We start from the raw sequence: 20,712 nt of genomic DNA on the forward strand, positions 1-20,712 counted from the left end.
GGGATTATACAGCGCCTGTGAGGGTCAGATGGAAGGTATTTAGGCTCAGTTTAGGGAACTGGGTCATAGATCCAATTCCCTAGATCAAGAGCCCCTCACCAGCGTCAAGGAACCTCTGCTGAGGGGCCTTGATGGGGAACCAATGTATCTCATGTGAGTAGTAACTAGCAGGAGCTGCAGTTGGCTGTGCAACTACCAGTTTATCTGCATTATTCAATATAGACTGAAATCTTTTTGCAGGAAGTACAGTAGTTAGACAAACCTTCAAATTACTGCAATAATCCTTTTGAAAGGTAACCACAACGGGGCTAACGACCAAGATGGTCTGCTTATCATGCAGACATACATAAAAATTGCAACATTTAACAATTTGCTTGATGTACTAAACAAATGACAATGAAGAATCCAGGTAGACACCCAGATGTCTTGCTGATCCCAATGGCCGCACACTGACAGTACCACAGTCAAAAGCACAAAAATCTCCAATCTTCTTCCCAGAGATAACTCTGACTATCCAAATTTTCCCTTACACTCATTTAGTTTCAGTTTTCTATTTGTCACCCAAGTTCAACTATCCAGCAAAGTTAGTTTAGCTTAATATGTTTATTATGCACCTCATACCCATCCTGTGGGTGGTAGTCAAAAGATTACAGAGGTACATAATGGGTCCAGGGACTGGGCCCCAAAATTATGATAGCTGAACTAGTTACAAAGCTAATGAACTCAAAGTAAATCTGGTCACAATCATGACCAAGTTACAAAGGTAATGGACCATCTACACTCCTATACATGGTTACAATCATGAACAAATTACAAAGTAATGAGTCACTGACACAAGCAAAGGAGATAAGATTTATTCGAATTTTTAACTGAGGGTTAGCCACTTAGGATAACCCAAGAAAATCAATGTGTCATCAAGGACTGTCTGTCTTATTTCCATTGGTGTCCTTCAGTCTTGTCCGCCAGGATGCTACGCACACCAGTCGACTAACACCGAGGTACCTACTCTCTGCTAGGTGAACAGGGACAGCAGGTGTAAGAAACATGCCTAACATTTCTTCCCAGTCGGGGATTGAACCAGGGATATTCAGTGTGTGATGCAAGAGCGTTGCCTACCGAACCATGGGCAACTTTTGAGTCATTCACATTCAAAGCTTGGATGTAGATTTGTGTATCGTCAGCGTAAAAATGATAAGTAACCCAAGGGTCATCCACTGAACATGACGAGTAAACAATACCTGTCCAAGACCAGAGTTCTGAAGAATACCATACAGGAAATAGCTAAGAATAATGAATCATTAACTATTACTTCGTACGAGTGACCAGAAAGATACTGTTTTAGAAGAGACAGTGCAATAACCCTAAGATCATAGCTGAGATTATCAGTGATCCCTAATCATTAGTATCAAATGTAACAGAAATATCCAACAAAATTAGTAGGGCTGCATTTCTTAAACGTGTTCAGTAACAAAATAATACCCGTTTAGACAGCATTTAATTTATTTTTATCTATATCAGTGCCATTCAAATGCTAAAACAGAATTATTAATACAACCACGAGAAAATAATAAATGCATGGTAATTATTGAGCACTACAGTGAGGCAGAATATTTTGTGCACTCCACTTCTCATGGGAAGTTCCAATGACAGGCTCTTGATCTAAGGAATTTGACCTGACCTCTCCTTCCTTGGATTGAACATGAGTGCTCCCCAGGCATTATATGGCCCCTATGGGTTTAGCGCCCATCCTCCTCCATGAATGTAATATGTGGGCTCCACTGACCTCTTCATGGAAGGGGCAAGGGGAAGTAGGAATGATTTCATGGTGAAAGCACTGTTAGTGGAGTTAATCTAGAGTGAGAGTTTAACATGTATAATATTGTTTTTTCTCTGCCTGTGTTGCTCTGAATGACTCTTCACACCTGGCATTATCACTCTTTTGATGCTGATGAAGGACCCTTGATCTAAGAGTTTTGAGATCTTTTTATTTAGTACCAAAGTCTATTACCACTCATTCCCTAGGCACTGTGACTCTTATGGATTTAACATGAATATAATAATAAACATTATTACCTTATATGCAAATTACTCAAACACATATTAGCTAGATAATTTTAGAATTCTAATAGAATGGACAAATTATGGATTTAAAAACCATGGTGGAGAAATATCATCATATACATGACCTCTCCTTCAGAAAAAGATCTTAAATGATCCTCCACCGTCCGCTGGTGTCTTCAGAAAGTCTACAGTTTAGCAGCCGGGGACAGTACATCCTTCTTAAGTTGCCTCCTCAGCACCTTTCCTGAAGAGTTCCTGGGTATAGACTTAACCATCTTCACCCCGCCTGCTAGCTGCTTGTAATGGGACACACGATCTGTAACAAAGAAGGTGGTTAATATATAAAAACCCACAAACTGGAAAAATAATTTAGAGAGACATGCTTAACATTTTGGCCCTTCAATTCATAATTAGTGCAGAAATTCGTGATGAATGTTACACCTAGGAAGTGTGCCAGTATTGTAGCTCTTAGAAAACATGCTGATTTGAGTATCAGACAGACTGCCAAAAATTTGAGCCTAGCAAAATCAACTGTTGGTCAGATTCTGAAGAGAGCTGTCGACACTGGTTATTGCGGAGTGCTGTGTCGAGGAAGATGTGGAAGAAACTTTCCACAAGACAACACCTAACGATGACAAGGTTATCATAAGAAACAGGGTCACCCCGAACCACAAAGGATGTGATCAAACTGACTTGAATAACTAAAGACGAATATCTAACCTACCTCTGCTCTCTAAAATCTTTGAAAAATTAATTCATAGACAGCTCTCTTCCTACCTCGTCTCACACAACATACTCAACCCCTGCCAGTTTGGATTCAGGACTCAGGGTGTCAGCGTGCCTCGTTGTGCTCCGGGTTATCTCGTGTTTTCACGGTCGCTCTTACGTGCTAGAACTTTAATTGGTGTCATCAATCCTATACGATACATCCCTCTAGCGCTTGGAACCAGTCTTGGGCGGAAAACATTATATACTGAGTCAAAAAAGGAGAATTAGTGCGCACTACCTAGCAGAGTTTACTGCCAGAGGGGAATCATAGACCTGTGTCCCGGGTGAAAAAAAAAAATAATAATAATTGAACTTTTCGTGTCAGAGGAAAGAAAGTCTCCCTGAAAATATTGAGTATACATAGTGTATAGTGTATACTACAGTGGCTCCCTAGTATATTGATGATAAAGGCTAAAGTGTCATTTGAAAACAGGTGAATTTGTAAATGAAGTGATAAGCCTATAGAGGCAGGTGCCAGAAGTCGCCAGAAACTTACCACAGGTCAGCTGTTTTAATAATCTTCCTGGCCTGCTAGTGTACTCGCATATAATCTAGTGATACCAGTGAATAGCAGAATACAGTGTTGTAGTAGCAACTAACCAGTATTATAATGGTACTTAGTGGAGTTGAGTGACTTTCATTAGTTTCTTTTTCTTGAATTACCAGACGTTACTGTGAATTTCATATAACCTGTAGTTACCAGCGGTCGCAATATACACAACGAGAAGCAATTATTACTACAGAAAAAGCGTCCTTCCTCCAAAATTTGCACCAGTCAACTATAGTGATAATATAGCATTTATTGTGGTGGAGACGGAAAAAAAAAAAAATAGAAAAGCTAGATACAGCGATTGATAAACAAGGGTGGAGGTCGACCGTTCGTCATTGTAGGAGTGCCAGCAGTCACCGATTTCTTCAACACGCAAGTTATACTTTTGTATCAGTCAAATCACATATTACTCGGGTAGATAATTTCCAGTAGAGCCTTCATGTGCTAGTTCAAATCACCGACCAGTATGTTTAAATAAGTGACCCACTGATCAGATCAGATCGACTGGTCGAACCCTTGACTGGTCCGAACCCTTGACTGGTCCGAACCCGGGACTGGTTTCAAACGGTTTCGTTGGACAATAAAGCAGACTGTAAACGGGTGGGGTTGTAGGCGCCCTTATAAACACAAACATTAAAAATCAGGAACGTGACGGTAAGCTGTCCAATATACAAAAACAGTTAGAAACAGAAATACAAATAGCTAGAGCTTCATTTAAGGAGGTTATTAATAGAATATTCAAGAGGTTGCTAGTAGAATTGCAGTAAATCAACCATTCAAATCATTATGAAGCTGTGTGTAGTCTGTGGTCAGTCAAACAAACGGGCTTCCACATGGATAAATTGTCATTTTTGTGGAAATTGGTGTCACGCCCCTTGTGCAGATATCCCAGAACTAGCTACAAGCAGTATTAAAACAGAGAAGTGTTTTTGGGTATGCCCAAATGAGGAAAATCTGTGGACTAAAATCACAAGGGTATTAAAAGAGGACAACATCAAAGCTGCTTTCATAGAAAACCTGGAAGCTTTCTACAACAGATGGGAACATAAAAAGTCTGGGCTGAATGGTACTGCCCTTGATACTGGCCATGTAGTCACAAACTGTAAGGCTGGAGGTGATGTCCTGGTAGTCAGTAAATGTGGGGCTGATAGTGCTGTCCTGGGAGACAGTAATGGTGAAGCGGGAGGTGCTGTCCTGGGAGACAGAAATGGTGAAGCTGGAGGTGCTGTCCTGGGAGACAGAAATGGTGAAGCTGGAGATACTGTCCTGGGAGACAGTAATGGTGAAGCTGGAGATACTGTCCTGGGAGACAGTAATGGTGAAGCTGGAGGTGCTGTCCTGGGAGACAGTAATGGTGAAGCTGGAGATTTTGTCCAGGTAGTCGGGAATTATACGCAGGAAGGAATACATATAAATGACCTCATAGGGGACAGGAGCCATAGTAGGGAAACAAGTGTAGTCAAAGATAAGATAAAACCAATATTGCAAACTAGAAATACCGCAGGAAATAGCAAACAAGAGGACTCCAATAGCAATACTGAGGATAAATTACCAAAAACAACTGGTGGGAGCTCCATTGTTGGTGCTAGGGATGATAGAAGTAAGACAGGGAAACATGCACCAACAGGGAATACAGTCACAGAAACCCAAGGCAAGCGGAAACCAAGCCTGTGCACATACTATGCACTTGGTATCTGCTGGCATGGGAAATCTGGAAAAACAGATGGGACATGCAACTATGACCACCCTAGAAAATGCCATGCCCATATGACAACAGGAAAATGCAAACTCCCTTCCTGTAAGCTTTTTCACCCTGAAATGTGTACCTCTTCAGTACAGGAAAGACTGTGCTATAACTTAAATTGCCAGGCATACCATCTAAAGGGGACAAAAAGATACAAAACATCCAGGCCATGGGAAAACCTGGGTAGCCACAGCCACTCAAGAGGGAGAGGTTTTTTAGTGCCAGGAAGGAAAAAAAACTGGCAGGAAATGGCAGAAATCGTACACCAAATCCAGTCATTCCTGGAGTGGAACCACAGTCGATGGCCTCCACTCCAAACCAACAGATACAGATACTAATGCCGGAAAAAAAATCCCCCCCCCAGTACCAACAATACCACCAGTCCGATAACATTCTTCTTTGCAAATATACAGGGTCTAAAGCCAGCAACAAACAACAAAATACCTTTCATCCGTGGACTGCTTGCAGAGGCAAAGGCAATGTTCGCGGCTTTCACTGAGACCCACATAAAGGATCACTTGGACAACGAAATATGGATCCCAGGTTACAACCTATACAGATGTGACAGAGTGAACAGGCAAAAGGGGGGGGGGGGTTGGCCTGTACATTGCAGAGTCACTTGTTTGCACAGAACTGCTTAATGCCTCAAATGATGTAGTGGAAGCTTTAGCAGTAAAGGTCGAGAACCAAAACCTAGTCATTGTGGTAGTCTACAAGCCTCCGGATGCAACATCCCAGCAATTCCAGGAACAGCTGTTAAAAATTGACCACTGTCTGGAAAATCTTCCAGCTCCTGCACCCAACATCTTGCTCCTGGGGGATTTCAACTTAAGGCACCTAAAATGGAGGAATATAGCAAATAATATTGTTGCAGTAATAACACCAGGAGGCAGCTCTGATGAAAACTCACACTCACACGAGCTTTTAAATCTCTGCACAAAATTCAATTTAAACCAGCAAATAATAGAGCCTACTAGACTGGAGAATACACTAGACCTCATCTTCACTAACAATGATGATCTGATAAGAAATGTCACCATATCAAAAACAATATACTCAGATCACAACATAATTGAGGTTCAGACATGTATGCGTGGAGCCCCAGACCGACAAAATGAGACTAGTCACGAGGAAGCATTCACCAAATTCAACTTCAATAACAAAAACATAAAGTGGGACCAAGTAAACCAAGTCCTAACCGATATAAGCTGGGAAGATACACTAAGCAACACAGACCCCAACTTATGCCTAGAACAGATTAACTCGGTGGCACTCGATGTATGCACAAGGCTTATTCCTCTAAGAAAAAGGAGGAGTAGATGTAAAATAGAAAGAGACAGGCGCTCCCTTTACAGGCGACGGAAAAGAATAACAGAGCGGCTAAAAGAGGTCAATATATCTGAAATGCGTAGGGAGACACTGGTCAGAGAAATAGCAAGCATCGAACTTAAGCTAAAAGAATCCTTTAGGAGTCAGGAATCGCGGGAAGAACTAAAAGCCATAAATGAAATCGAAAGAAACCCAAAGTATTTCTTCTCCTATGCCAAATCAAAATCGAGAACAACGTCCAGTATTGGGCCCCTACTTAAACAAGATGGGTCCTACACAGATGACAGCAAGGAAATGAGTGAGCTACTCAAGTCCCAATATGACTCAGTTTTTAGCAAGCCGCTAACCAGACTGAGAGTCAAAGATCAAAATGAATTTTTTATGAGAGAGCCACAAAATTTGATTAACACAAGCCTATCCGATGTTATCCTGACGCCAAATGACTTCGAACAGGCGATAAATGACATGCCCATGCACTCTGCCCCAGGGCCAGACTCATGGAACTCTGTGTTCATCAAGAACTGCAAGAAGCCCCTATCACGAGCCTTTTCCATCCTATGGAGAGGGAGCATGGACACGGGGGTCGTCCCTCAGTTACTAAAAACAACAGACATAGCCCCACTCCACAAAGGGGGCAGTAAAGCAATAGCAAAGAACTACAGACCAATAGCACTAACATCCCATATCATAAAAATCTTTGAAAGGGTCCTAAGAAGCAAGATCACCACCCATCTAGAAACCCATCAGTTACACAACCCAGGGCAACATGGGTTTAGAACAGGTCGCTCCTGTCTGTCTCAACTATTGGATCACTACGACAAGGTCCTAAATGCACTAGAAGACAAAAAGAATGCAGATGTAATATATACAGACTTTGCAAAAGCCTTCGACAAGTGTGACCATGGCGTAATAGCGCACAAAATGCGTGCTAAAGGAATAACAGGAAAAGTCGGTCGATGGATCTATAATTTCCTCACTAACAGAACACAGAGAGTAGTCGTCAACAGAGTAAAGGCCGAGGCAGCTACGGTGAAAAGCTCTGTTCCACAAGGCACAGTACTAGCTCCCATCTTGTTCCTCATCCTCATATCCGACATAGACAAGGATGTCAGCCACAGCACCGTGTCTTCCTTTGCAGATGACACCCGAATCTGCATGACAGTGTCTTCCATTGCAGACACTGCAAGGCTCCAGGCGGACATCAACCAAATCTTTCAGTGGGCTGCGGAAAACAATATGAAGTTCAACGATGAGAAATTTCAATTACTCAGATATGGTAAACATGAGGAAATTAAATCTTCATCAGAGTACAAAACAAATTCTGGCCACAAAATAGAGCGAAACACCAACGTCAAAGACCTGGGAGTGATCATGTCGGAGGATCTCACCTTCAAGGACCATAACATTGTATCAATCGCATCTGCTAGAAAAATGACAGGATGGATAATGAGAACCTTCAAAACTAGGGAAGCCAAGCCCATGATGACACTCTTCAGGTCACTTGTTCTATCTAGGCTGGAATATTGCTGCACTCTTAACAGCACCTTTCAAGGCAGGTGAAATTGCCGACCTAGAAAATGTACAGAGAACTTTCACGGCGCGCATAACGGAGATAAAACACCTCAATTACTGGGAGCGCTTGAGGTTTCTAAACCTGTATTCCCTGGAACGCAGGAGGGAGAGATACATGATTATATACACCTGGAAAATCCTAGAGGGACTAGTACCGAACTTGCACACGAAAATCACTCACTACGAAAGCAAAAGACTTGGCAGACGATGCACCATCCCCCCAATGAAAAGCAGGGGTGTCACTAGCATGTTAAGAGACCATACAATAAGTGTCATGGGCCCGAGACTGTTCAACTGCCTCCCAGCACACATAAGGGGGATTACCAACAGACCCCTGGCAGTCTTCAAGCTGGCACTGGACAAGCACCTAAAGTCAGTTCCTGATCAGCCGGGCTGTGGCTCGTACGTTGGTTTGCGTGCAGCCAGCAGCAACAGCCTGGTTGATCAGGGGCTGATCCACCAGGAGGCCTGGTCACAGACCGTGCCGCGGGGGCGTTGACCCCCGAAACTCTCTCCAGGTAAACTCCAGGTAAACACATGCTAGAACTAATATATACCACTCTCGAGAAGAAAGAATCCCCGCTGGAAATCTTCATCGATTTACATAAAGCTTTTGATATAGTTGACCATGATTTGCTGAACATTAAATTAACACACTATGGTATAAGTGGGCACTCCCTCAACTACCTAAAGTCATACCTTAGTAACAGAAGCCGAGGTCAATGTGTGTACACAAATAGAGCAACTTCTTCCACTCAACCAATGACAGTCGGTGTCCCACAAGGAAGTACCCTTGGCCCATTCTTCTTTCTCATTTACATCAATGACCTACAAAATTCATCACAGCTACTCAAACCCATATTATTTGCAGATGACACAACATATGTCTTCTCTCATCCAAACCCAGTCATATTGGCTAACACTGTAAATGCTGAATTGCAGAAAATATCCTCCTGGATGATGACAAATAAGCTCACCCTCAATACTGACAAAACCTATTTCATTTAGTTTGGAAACAGAGCTGATAATGTTCCACTTAACATAGCGCTAAACGGATCACCCATCACAAGACTCACAGAGGAAAAATTCCTAGGAATCCACCTTGACAGTAGCCTCAAATTCCAGACACACATACAACAAATTTCTAAGAAAATCTCTAAGACAGTGGGCATACTATCTGTGGAAAATACTGTATATATTTTCCAGAAATTCAGTATTTATATGTATATAAATGGCCATACTGTATTTAATAACATTTGTCATAGAAAATGGGAAACTGAGCCTGGGGAGAAGGAGACTCGCCATCTTGGTTTTGAATTGGATACAACGTTAGTGTAATGGGAAGGAATTTTCGTGCTCTAGAGATTAAAATTGGGCTGACACCTCTCAGATAGGAGGCGAAATTGTTGGACATGCATTCCTGCATAACTTGAGATATCAGACGACTGGACAAGACAGCTCCATGAACCTCAGATAAGCTCTCTAGATTTGTGCATAATTCTGGCCAGTGTTTTCATAAATTTAGTTAGTGAGGTTTTTCTGAGTATGATACAACTTATTATCCAGTCAAATTGGTGAGTGATATTAAGATATATTTTCCTTCTGTTATGTATATGTGAATTTATATATAATAATTTTTTAATATACAGTCCACAAATTTATATATTTACCAGGATTCCTGGTGATGTATTTTTCATTTGTAAGTAATAGGTCCAGAGCAACTTGTGGATATGACAGTGGTAGGTATCGAAGGGGGGCATTTTTTGCGACCTAGGTGTCCCAAATTCCTACTTGTCTACCTGGAGTTTGCCTGGAGAGAGTTCCGGGGGTCAACGCCCCCGCGGCCCGGTCTGTGACCAGGCCTCCTGGTGGATCAGAGCCTGATCAACCAGGCTGTTACTGCTGGCTGCACGCAAACCAACGTACGAGCCACAGCCCGGCTTATCAGGAACCGACTTTAGGTACTTGTCCAGTGCCAGCTTGAAGACTGCCAGGGGTCTGTTAGGGCCTCCATATAGAGCTTAGCTTTTTCATTTACTACAGTCCCTTCTGATAGAGCTTCTACATGCAGTTTTGCTCCTTTCCCTACAGTCCCCTTATTTGTGACTGAGGTAGCAGTCTCTGATGTCATTCCCAAAATGTTCTTTAGCTCTTTAGGCTGTTTCAGATTTTTCAGTTCTTCTAATCTCTGTATCCTAGCCTTTGCTGCTATGACTTGCATCTCCCACTTCCTGCTTTCCATATCTATCCTCTCTTCCATTCTCATGATAAGTTCTTCTAGTTTCTTATCCCATTCATGTTCCCTTTTTGTGAGCTCTGCTGCCCAATCTTCCATTGCAGATTCATCCTCCTGTCCCTTGGTTTTCCTTCCTGCTCTCTGGCAACCCACTTTTTTATTATTTTCATTGCCTCAGAATGGAAAACTTATGTAATTCTGTGTGTTAGGTTAGTAGTGTGTTTGTCCGAGTGTGGGGGGGGGGGGAGGTAGAGGAGGAACTGTGGACAGTGGCTATATGGGAGAGGGGTGGGGAGGGGGATTTATGGGGGAATATAGGGGATGATAAGGAGGGAGAAGCAAGGATGAGAATGGGAGAGGGAGAGGGGGGAAGGAGGGAGAGGTGGGGAGGAAGAGGGTGAATGAGAGAGGGGGGGATCATGGAAAGGAGTGAGAGGTTAGTGGGGGAGGGGGGAGTGTATGTGTGAATCTGTATATGTACTCACCTAGTTGTACTCACCTAGTTGAGGCTGCAGGGGTCGAGTCCGAGCTCCTGGCCCTGCCTCTTCACTGATGTGTGTGTGTGTGGAATTATGTGTGGGTTTATTAAATGTCTGAAAAGTAGGTGGAATTGTGTGTTGGAGTGTTATGTGGAGTCACAGTGGTCCCTTACCTGACCACAACCTCTTGTGACCTGACCCCTACCCTCTTGTGACCTGACCCCCACCCTCCTGTGACTTGACCTGCACCTACTTACAATGCTGCCCTCTATGCTTTTTCTACCACCTAGGCTTATAGTAACTTACTCGCCTTGTTCATAGATTACCAATTGCTATTCCTTATTGAGTACTTGAATGCCTATTCTTTATCATACTAGGAGAGTTGGACCATTCACAATCAGCTTGGCGGTTCATTGGAACCTGAAACCCCACACCCAAACAACCATGCATAGGTGATTACAGTACTTGCAATGCAGCTGTAGCAGCCTGTAGATTGTCCAGCTCGATGTGACGTCCTGGCATAGATCCACTTCAATTTCTTCTCGTTATATAATGTACCCTATTCACTGTATTTCTTTCACTGGTCACACGATTGTTTCACTTTGTTATCCTTCTTGGGTGACACATGGCAACGTCACCTGAGCCCTCCCGCTCTGAATGTGCCACAACGTTTTACTTTCTAGATCACTTACAAAATTGTGGCTCTCCCCACACTTACGTGGCTCAGGCAGATTGTAAATAGCTTCAAGGAATTGTTCACTACCCTAACACACTTAGCAACACTTGCAGTACACTTGGGTAGCCCTCAAAAACACTTATATTCGTGGAGCACGGAAGGCGTGACTCGCGCACGCGGTGTCCCTACGTGTGTGTCACACTAGTGTGTGTGTGTGTGTGTGTGTGTGTGTGTGTGTGTGTGTGTGTGTGTGTGTGTGTGTGTGTATGTGTGTGTATGAGTATGTGTGTGCTTGTGTGCATGCTTATGTGTGTATTTGTGTACTCATACATGCGTGAGTGCATGTGCTCGTGAGTGTATGTACGCTCGTGTGTGTACTCACCTAATTGTGGTTGCAGGGGTCGATACTCAGCTCCTGGCCCTGCCTCTTCACTGATCGCTACTGGGTCCTCCCTCTCCCTGCTCCATGAGCTTTATCATACCTCGTCTTAAAACTATGTGTGGTTCCTGCCTCCACTACATCGCTTGCCAGATTATTCCACTTCCTAACAACTCTGTGGCTAAAGAAATACTTCCTAACATCCCTTTGACTTATCTGAGTCTTCAGCTTCCAATTGTGGCCCCTTGTTTCTGTGTCCCATTTCTGGAACATCCTGTTTCTGTCCATCTTGTCTATTCCACGCAGTATTTTGTATGTCGTTATCATGTCTCTCCTGACCCTCCTGTCCTCCAGTGTCGTCAGACCGATTTCCCTTAACCTTTCTTCTTAGGACATTCCCCTTAGCTCTGGAACCAGTCTTGTTGCAAACTTTTGCACTTTCTCTAATTTCTTGACGTGTTTGAATAGGTGTGAGTTCCAAACTGGTGCTGCGTACTCCAGTATGGGCCTGACGTACACTGTGCATAAAGTCTTGAACGATTGTTTACTGAGGTACCGGAACGCTATTCTCAGGTTTGCCAAGCGCCCATATGCTGCAGCAGTTGCCTGGTTGATGTGTGCTTCTGGCGACGTACTCGTTATTATACTCACTCCTAGATCTTTCTCCTTGAGTGAGGTTTGCAATTTTTGGCCTCCTAGCCTATACTCTGTCTGCGGTATTCTTTGCCCTTCTCCGATCTTCATGACTCTTCATTTGGCGGAGTTAAATTATAGGAGCTAGTTGCTGGACCATGCATTCAGCCTGTCCAGGTCTCTTTGTAGACCTGTCTGGTCCGCATCTGATTTAATTCTCCTCATTAACTTCACATCATCTGCAAACAGGAACACTTCTGAGTGTATCCTTTCCGTCATGTCATTCACATATACCAAGAATAGCACTGGTCCTAGGACTGACCCTTGTGGGACCCCACTCGTCACAGGCGCCCACTGCGATACCTTATCACGGGCCATGACTCGCTATTGCCTCCCTGTTAGGTATTCTCTGATCCATTGCAGTGCCCTTCCTGTTATATGTGCCTAATCTTCTAGCTTCTGTACTAATCTCTTGTTGAAGGCCTTCTTGCAGTCCAAGAAAATGCAATCAACCCACCCCTCCCTCTCATTTCTTACTTCAGTTATCTTGTCATAAAACTCCAGTAGGTTTGTGACAGGATTTGCCTTCCATGAATCTGTGCTGGCTGTTGTTTATAATCTTATTCCACTCCAGGTGCTCCACCACTCTCCTCCTGATAATCTTCTCCATGACTTTGCATACTATACACGTCAGTGACACTGGTCTATAGTTTAATGCTTCATTTCTGTCTTCTTTCTTAAAGATGGGGGACTACATTTGCCATCTTTCATACTTCAAGTAGTTGTCCAGTTTCAAAGGAATTGTTGAAGATTTTGGCTAGTAACACACACAGTGTCTCTGCTCCCTCTCTAAGGACCCACGGAGAGATGTCCGGTCCCACCGCCTTTGAGGTATCAAGGTCACTTAGGAGCTTCTTCACCTCCTCCTCAGTTGTGTGTAATTCATCCAACACTTGTTGGTATACCCCACTGTTTTGTCTTCCCAGTGTCCCTTCAGCCTCTACTGTAAATACTTCCTGAAATCTCATGTTGGGCTCCTCACATACTTCTTGGTCATTTCTTGTGAGCTCCTTTCTTTCTTTCCTCAGCCTGATTACCTGGTTCTTGACTGTTGTCTTCCTCCTGATGTGGCTGTAAAGCAGTTTTGGGTCAGACTTGACTTTCGATGCTATGTCGTTTTCGTGCTGCCGCTGGGCCTCCCTCCCTATCTGTGCATACTCGTTTCTGGCTCGTCAACTCATCTCTTTGTTTTCCTGAGTCCTTTGCCTTCTGTACTTTTTCCATTTTCCAGCACACTTAGTTTTTGCCTCCCTACACTTTCGGGTTAACCAAGGGCACATTCTGCTCTTTCCATTATTTCTGTTACCCTTGGAACAAACCTTTCCTCTACCTCCTTGTATTTTGTTGTTACATACTCCATCATTTCATTTACTGACTTTCCTATCAGCTCTCGTTCCCACTGAACCTCCTGCAGGAAGGTCCTCATACCTGTGTGGTCCCCCCTTTCATAGTTTCGATTTTCCCCTTCTTCTCCTTTTACCCTCTCCACTTGTAGCTCCACAATGTATTCAAAGCTCAGAACCACGTGGTCACTAGCTCCAAGGGGCCTTTCATATGTGATGTCCTCAATGTCTGAGCTACTCAGGGTGAACACAAGATCCAGTCTTGCTGGTTCATCTACCAAACAGGTGCATACACTGTACTAAAGTACGCATGAAAAACAGAAAAGGCACCTTATGTAAAATGTGTAAGGGGTGGGTGCATGATGGATGTATGTACAATTATAGCAACGGTGCCAGAATTCATTTTGTGTGTAACAAATGCACTTTGGCACAGTTACCCTTTAGCAGTGATGACATTGATTTACCTAATTTTAATACAAATGACCCATTGCCATATATTTATGATTATGATTGTTTTATGAAAACAGGCCTTCACTTTATTCATGTCAATGCAAGATCACTTCTTCCTAAATTGGCAGAGATTAGGATTCTAGCTAACAAAACTAGGGCGGCAGTTATAACCATCTCTGAATCTTGGTTGGATGATACGGTGACTGACGACGAGGTCAAAATAGAAGGTTACAATATAAAACGCTTAGATAGGAACAGAAATGACTTAGCTTACATTAGAAATGACTTAGCTTACAACCCAAGACCTGATTTAAATAACAATAAACTGGAGATTCTATGGTTTGAAGTGCTGCTTCCCAAGACCAAACCCATCTCAGTAGGAACTAGTTACCGCCCTCCTACCCAGGACCAGTTCTTAGAAGACTTTTCCAGAGTCTTGTCCGGAGTTGAAAACAATAATACTGGGTGACTTCAATATCTGTTTTCAGCAGCAAAATAACGGGCTATGCAAAAGGTATAAGCAAATTCTAGGATTAAATAGCTACACTCAACTAATTAATACACCAACCCGGATCACACAGTTCTCAGCCACCCTAATTGACCACATACTTTGTAACCGCGCTGAGAACATTAGTCAGTTAGGCGTCATTACCACAGGTCTTAGTGATCATTTCATCATTTACTGCACCAGGAAAATCACTAGGGATAGGATAGGCCTACACAGGACAATAAAAATGAGGTCAACTAGAAACTACAGTAAAGAAACACTGGTAAATAGGCTACACAATTGTGACTGGTCAGAGATAACAAGTTGCACGGACGTAAACGATGCCTGGGAAAAATTCAAAACACTGTTCACTACCATCCTTGATAATATTGCACCAGTTAAAGAGGTTAGGATTAAACGAAGAACTGAACCCTGGATGAATACTGAGATATTAGATAATATGAAATTCAGAGACCAGCTGCTAAAAAGATTTAAAGCAAACAGACAGGATATTGCAGCACTAAATGAATTCCAAAGGGTTAGGAACAGAGTACAGAGACTTATAAAAGAAGCAAAGGCAAAGCACTATTGCTCAAAAATTGAAGAGTATAAGCATAACCCCAGAAAGCTCTGGCAACAACTAAAACAGTTGGGGTATAGCCATAAACCAGTAGATAGATCTAACATAGTACTCACTATCGATAATGAGGTATGCCACGAAACATCTAAGGTGGCAAATTGCTTTAATTCCTACTACACATCTGTTGCATCAACACTAGTAAGTAAACTACCAGCTGCATCAAATACCTTTAACACAGACTCTGATAAGTTTCAAACATACTATACCAATAAAGGGGTAACCCCCAACAGTTGTCAACTAGTAAGTGTATCTCATGACTTCATTCAAAAAGAACTAAGCAGGTTAAACCCAACTAAGAGCACTGGCCCTGATAACATCCCGTCTAAGTTCCTAAAAGATGGTGCTTCTGAACTGTCAATCCCTATTGCTCACATAATAAATCTATCAATCACCACTAATACCGTACCGGAGGGGTTCAAGGAGGCCAGAGTTACTCCTATCTTCAAGAAAAACAGTTGGTCTGATGTAAGCAACTATAGGCCTGTTAGTATACTCAGTATAATATCTAAAATTCTGGAGAGGGCGGTGTATTCTCAAGTAGTTAAGTACCTTAATGACAACAGCATTCTCCATAGCTATCAATCAGGCTTTAGAAGATCCTACTCAACCGACACTTCCCTTATTAATCTGATGGATTACCTGAGAACTGAAATGTCAAAGGGGAACCTCATAGGTATGGTAACCTTAGACCTGCAAAAGGCCTTCGATACTGTCAACCACAATATATTATGTAAGAAACTTCAAGCTATCGGTATAGGTTCTGTAGACTGGTTTAAGTCCTACCTTAGCAATAGGAGACAAATAGTCAAAATCAACAAAACGGAATCAGAACCCCTGCCGATAACATGTGGAGTTCCCCAAGGTAGTATTCTGGGTCCCTTATTATTCTTATGTTATGTCAATGATATGCCTATCAGTGTCAAGTGCAAACTCCTACTGTATGCAGATGACAGTGCTCTGTTAGTGACAGGTAAAGACTCACAAGATATTGCTAATGTTTTAACACTGGAACTGGAGTCCTGCAGCAAATGGTTAGTAGACAACAAACTATCATTACACCTAGGGAAAACTGAAGCCATTCTCTTTGGCACGAAACAAACTGAGAAGGGTAAATAATTTTAATGTTCAGTGCAATGGGGAGCCCATCACTTTGGTTTCATCAGTAAAATATTTGAGAATCCCCTTTGACCCATGCATGTCAGGAGAATTGATAGGGAACAGTGTAGTAAAGAAAGCGAATGCCAGACTGAAGTTCCTGTATAGACAAGCACAGTGTCTACCTACTGAGGCTCGCAGGACCCTATGTCTAGCCCTTATACAATGCCATATGGATTACGCTTGCTCTTCATGGTACTCTGCCTTGACAAAAAAACTGAAAGATAGACTGCAAATCACCCAGAACAAAATCGTAAGAGTCATCCTGGGGCTGGGACCAAGAGAACATGTAGGCCAGGATGAATTACAGCAGTTGGATATGTTGAATGTTGAAGACAGAGTAAAACAACTGAAGCTAAATCATGTTTATAAAATTGCTCACAAACAGTGTCCAGAATATCTTGCTGTCAATTTTGTCAAGGTTCGTAACCAAAGCAATCATGGTACTAGGGGGAGAGAGCACAACTTTGTAGTGCCCACAGTCATTGGCCAGGCGTCAAACACCTTTTATTGTACAGCAATAAAGGAATGGAACAGACTACCCGCAGATGTCAAAGCCAGTCATAGCATGAACCAGTTCAAGAAGAGTGCCAAAAGGTGTCTGATGAATGTAGCTACAGAAAGGGAGGGGAATGATTTTCTATTTTTTAGCTAACATATGTGTAAATTTTACCTTATTCCTAGTAATGACCCTCGTATTGTAGATAGTCTTAATGACCCTCGTGTAGTAGATAGTATTTTTAGTATGATAATAAGATGTTATCTTCATTGTAGAATAATAAGAAAATATTATAACCTTTATATTATAAAAATAATGTAAAAGGACCCCAATGGAAATAAGTCACTCTGTCTGACTTTTTTGGGTTATCCTAGGTTCTCTACACATATGCTGCTATGTATGATAATTCTATGTAACTGTATTTGTGTATACCTGAATAAACTTACTTACTTGCTTACTTACTTACATCCTCACCTCTCTCTCTGGTAGTGTCCCTAACATGTTGGTGCATGAGGTTTGCCAGTACCACATCCATCATCTTGGCTCTCCATGTTTTGGGACCCCCATGTGGCTCCAGGTTTTCCCAATCAGTCTCCCTGTGGTTGAAGTCGCCCATAACCAATAACTTTGCTGTACTCGAGTGAGCTCTTCGTGTACTCACCTAAGTTGCAGGGGTCGAGACTCAGCTCCTGGCCCCGCCTCTTCACTGATCGCTACTGGGTCCTCTCTCTCTCTCTGCTTCCTGAGCTTTGTCATACCTCTTCTTAAAACTATGTATGGTTCCTGCCTCCACTACTTCACTTGCTAGGCTATTCCACTTGCTGGCAACTCTATGACTGAAGAAATACTTCCTAACGTCCCTGTGACTCGTCTGAGTCTTCAGCTTCCAGTTGTGAACCCTTGTCCCTGTGTCCCCTCTCTGGAACATCCTATCTCTGTCCACCTTCTCTATTCCCCACAGTATCTTGTATGTCGTTATCATGTCTCCCCTGACCCTTCTGTCCTCCAGTGTCGTCAGTCCGATTTCTGTGTGTGTGTGTGTGTGTGTGTGTGTGTGTGTGTGTGTGTGTGTGTGTGTGTGTGTGTGTGTGTGTGTGTGTGTGTGTGTGTGTGCTTGGATATGTACTCACCTAGTTGACTCACCTAGTTGAGGTTGCGGGGGTCGAGTCCGAGCTCCTGGCCCCGCCTCTTCACTGATCGCTACTAGGTCACTCTCCCTTAGCCGTGAGCTTTATCATACCTCTGCTTAAAGCTATGTATGGATCCTGCCTCTACTACATCGCTTCCCAAACTATTCCACTTACTGACTACTCTGTGGCTGAAGAAATACTTCCTAACATCCCTGTGATTCATCTGTGTCTTCAGCTTTCAACTGTGTCCCCTTGTTACTGTGTCCAATCTCTGGAACATCCTGTCTTTGTCCACCTTGTCAATTCCTATCAGTATTTTGTATGTCGTTATCATGTCCCCCCTATCTCTCCTGTCCTCCAGTGTCGTCAGGTTGATTTCCCTTAACCTCTCCTCGTAGGACATACCTCTTAGCTCTGGGACTAGTCTTGTTGCAAACCTTTGCACTTTCTCTAGTTTCTTCACGTGCTTGGCTAGGTGTGGGTTCCAAACTGGTGCCGCATACTCCAATATGGCCCTAACGTACACGGTGTACAGGGTCCTGAATGATTCCTTATTAAGATGTCGGAATGCTGTTCTGAGGTTTGCTAGGCGCCCATATGCTGCAGCAGTTATTTGGTTGATGTGCGCTTCAGGAGATGTGCCTGGTGTTATACTCACCCCAAGATCTTTTTCCTTGAGTGAGGTTTGTAGTCTCTGACCCCCTAGACTGTACTCCTTCTGCGGCCTTCTTTGCCCTTCTCCAATCTTCATGACTTTGCCCTTGGTGGGACTGAACTCCAGGAGCCAATTGCTGGACCAGGTCTGCAGCCTGTCCAGATCCCTTTGTAGTTCTGCCTGGTCTTCGATCGAGTGAATTCTTCTCATCAACTTCACGTCATCTGCAAACAGGGACACCTCAGAGTCTATTCCTTCCGTCATGTCGTTCACAAATACCAGAAACAGCACTGGTCCTAGGACTGACCCCTGCGGGACCCCGCTGGTCACAGGTGCCCACTCTGACACCTCGCCACGTACCATGACTCGCTGCTGTCTTCCTGACAAGTATTCCCTGATCCATTGTAGTGCCTTCCCTGTTATCCCTGCTTGGTCCTCCAGTTTTTGCACCAATCTCTTGTGTGGAACTGTGTCAAACGCCTTCTTGCAGTCCAAGAAAATGCAATCCACCCACCCCTCTCTCTCTTGTCTTACTGCTGTCACCATGTCATAGAACTCCAGTAGGTTTGTGACACAGGATTTCCCGTCCCTGAAACCATGTTGGCTGCTGTTGATGAGATCAATCCTTTCTAGGTGTTCCACCACTCTTCTCCTGATAATCTTCTCCATGATTTTGCATACTATACATGTCAGTGACACTGGTCTGTAGTTTAATGCTTCATGTCTGTCTCCTTTTTTAAAGATTGGGACTACATTTGCTGTCTTCCATGCCTCAGGCAATCTCCCTGTTTCGATAGATGTATTGAATATTGTTGTTAGGGGTACACATAGCGCCTCTGCTCCCTCTCTCAATACCCAAGGGGAGATGTTATCTGGCCCCATTGCCTTTGAGGTATCTAGCTCACTCAGAAGCCTCTTCACTTCTTCCTCGGTTGTGTGCACTGTGTCCAGCACTTGGTGGTGTGCCCCACCTCTCCGTCTTTCTGGAGTCCCTTCTGTCTCCTCTGTGAACACTTCTTTGAATCTCTTGTTGAGTTCTTCACATACTTCACGGTCATTTCTTGTTGTCTCTCCTCCTTCCTTCCTTAGCCTGATTACCTGGTCCTTGACTGTTGTTTTCCTCCTGATGTGGCTGTACAACAGTTTCGGGTCAGATTTGGCTTTCGCTGCTATGTCATTTTCATATTGTCTTTGTACCTCCCTTCTTATCTGTGCATATTCGTTTCTGGCTCTACGACTGTTCTCCTTATTCTCCTGGGTCCTTTGCCTTCTATATTTCTTCCATTCCCTAGCACACTTGGTTTTTGCCTCCCTGCACCTTTGGGTAAACCATGGGCTCATCCTGGCTTTTTCATTAATCCTGTTACCCTTGGGTACAAACCTCTCCTCAGCCTCCTTGCATTTTGTTGCTACATATTCCATCATCTCATTAACTGGCTTCCCTGCCAGTTCTCTGTCCCACTGAACCCCGTTCAGGTAGTTCCTCATTCCTGTGTAGTCCCCTTTCTTGTAGTTTGGCTTCATTCGTCCTGGCCTTCCTGCTTCTCCCTCCACTTGTAGCTCTACTGTGTATTCGAAGCTTAAAACCACATGGTCACTGGCCCCAAGGGGTCTTTCATATGTGATGTCCTCGATATCTGACTACTCAAGGTGAATACTAAGTCCAGCCTTGCTGGTTCATCCTCTCCTCTCTCTCTTGTAGTGTCCCTTACGTGTTGGCAAATGAAGTTTTCCAGTACCACCTCCCTCATCTTAGCCCTCCATGTATCTTGGCCCCCATGTGGGTCCAAGTTCTCCCAATCGATCTCCTTGTGGTTAAAGTCACCCATGATCAGGAGCTTTGCCCTGCATGCATGAGCTCTTCTG

The 20,712-nt window shown here is 43.4% G+C and overlaps 1 protein-coding gene across 1 annotated transcript in view; it reads right to left on the reverse strand.

The window, feature by feature from the left end:
* Window positions 1-1,482: 1,482 nt before the first annotated feature.
* The window catches only part of LOC128700276 (uncharacterized), a 191,817-nt gene continuing 172,587 nt past the window's right edge, over window positions 1,483-20,712 (reverse strand). Inside the window, exon 11 of the mRNA XM_070100016.1 lies at window positions 1,483-2,377. Coding sequence (XP_069956117.1) covers window positions 2,247-2,377 — 131 coding nt within the window. The 3' untranslated portion in view covers window positions 1,483-2,246. The remainder of the gene's footprint in view (window positions 2,378-20,712) is intronic.

Source organism: Cherax quadricarinatus, chromosome 71 (genome assembly GCF_038502225.1).
Source record: "Cherax quadricarinatus isolate ZL_2023a chromosome 71, ASM3850222v1, whole genome shotgun sequence".
Classification (NCBI taxonomy): domain Eukaryota; kingdom Metazoa; phylum Arthropoda; class Malacostraca; order Decapoda; family Parastacidae; genus Cherax; species Cherax quadricarinatus.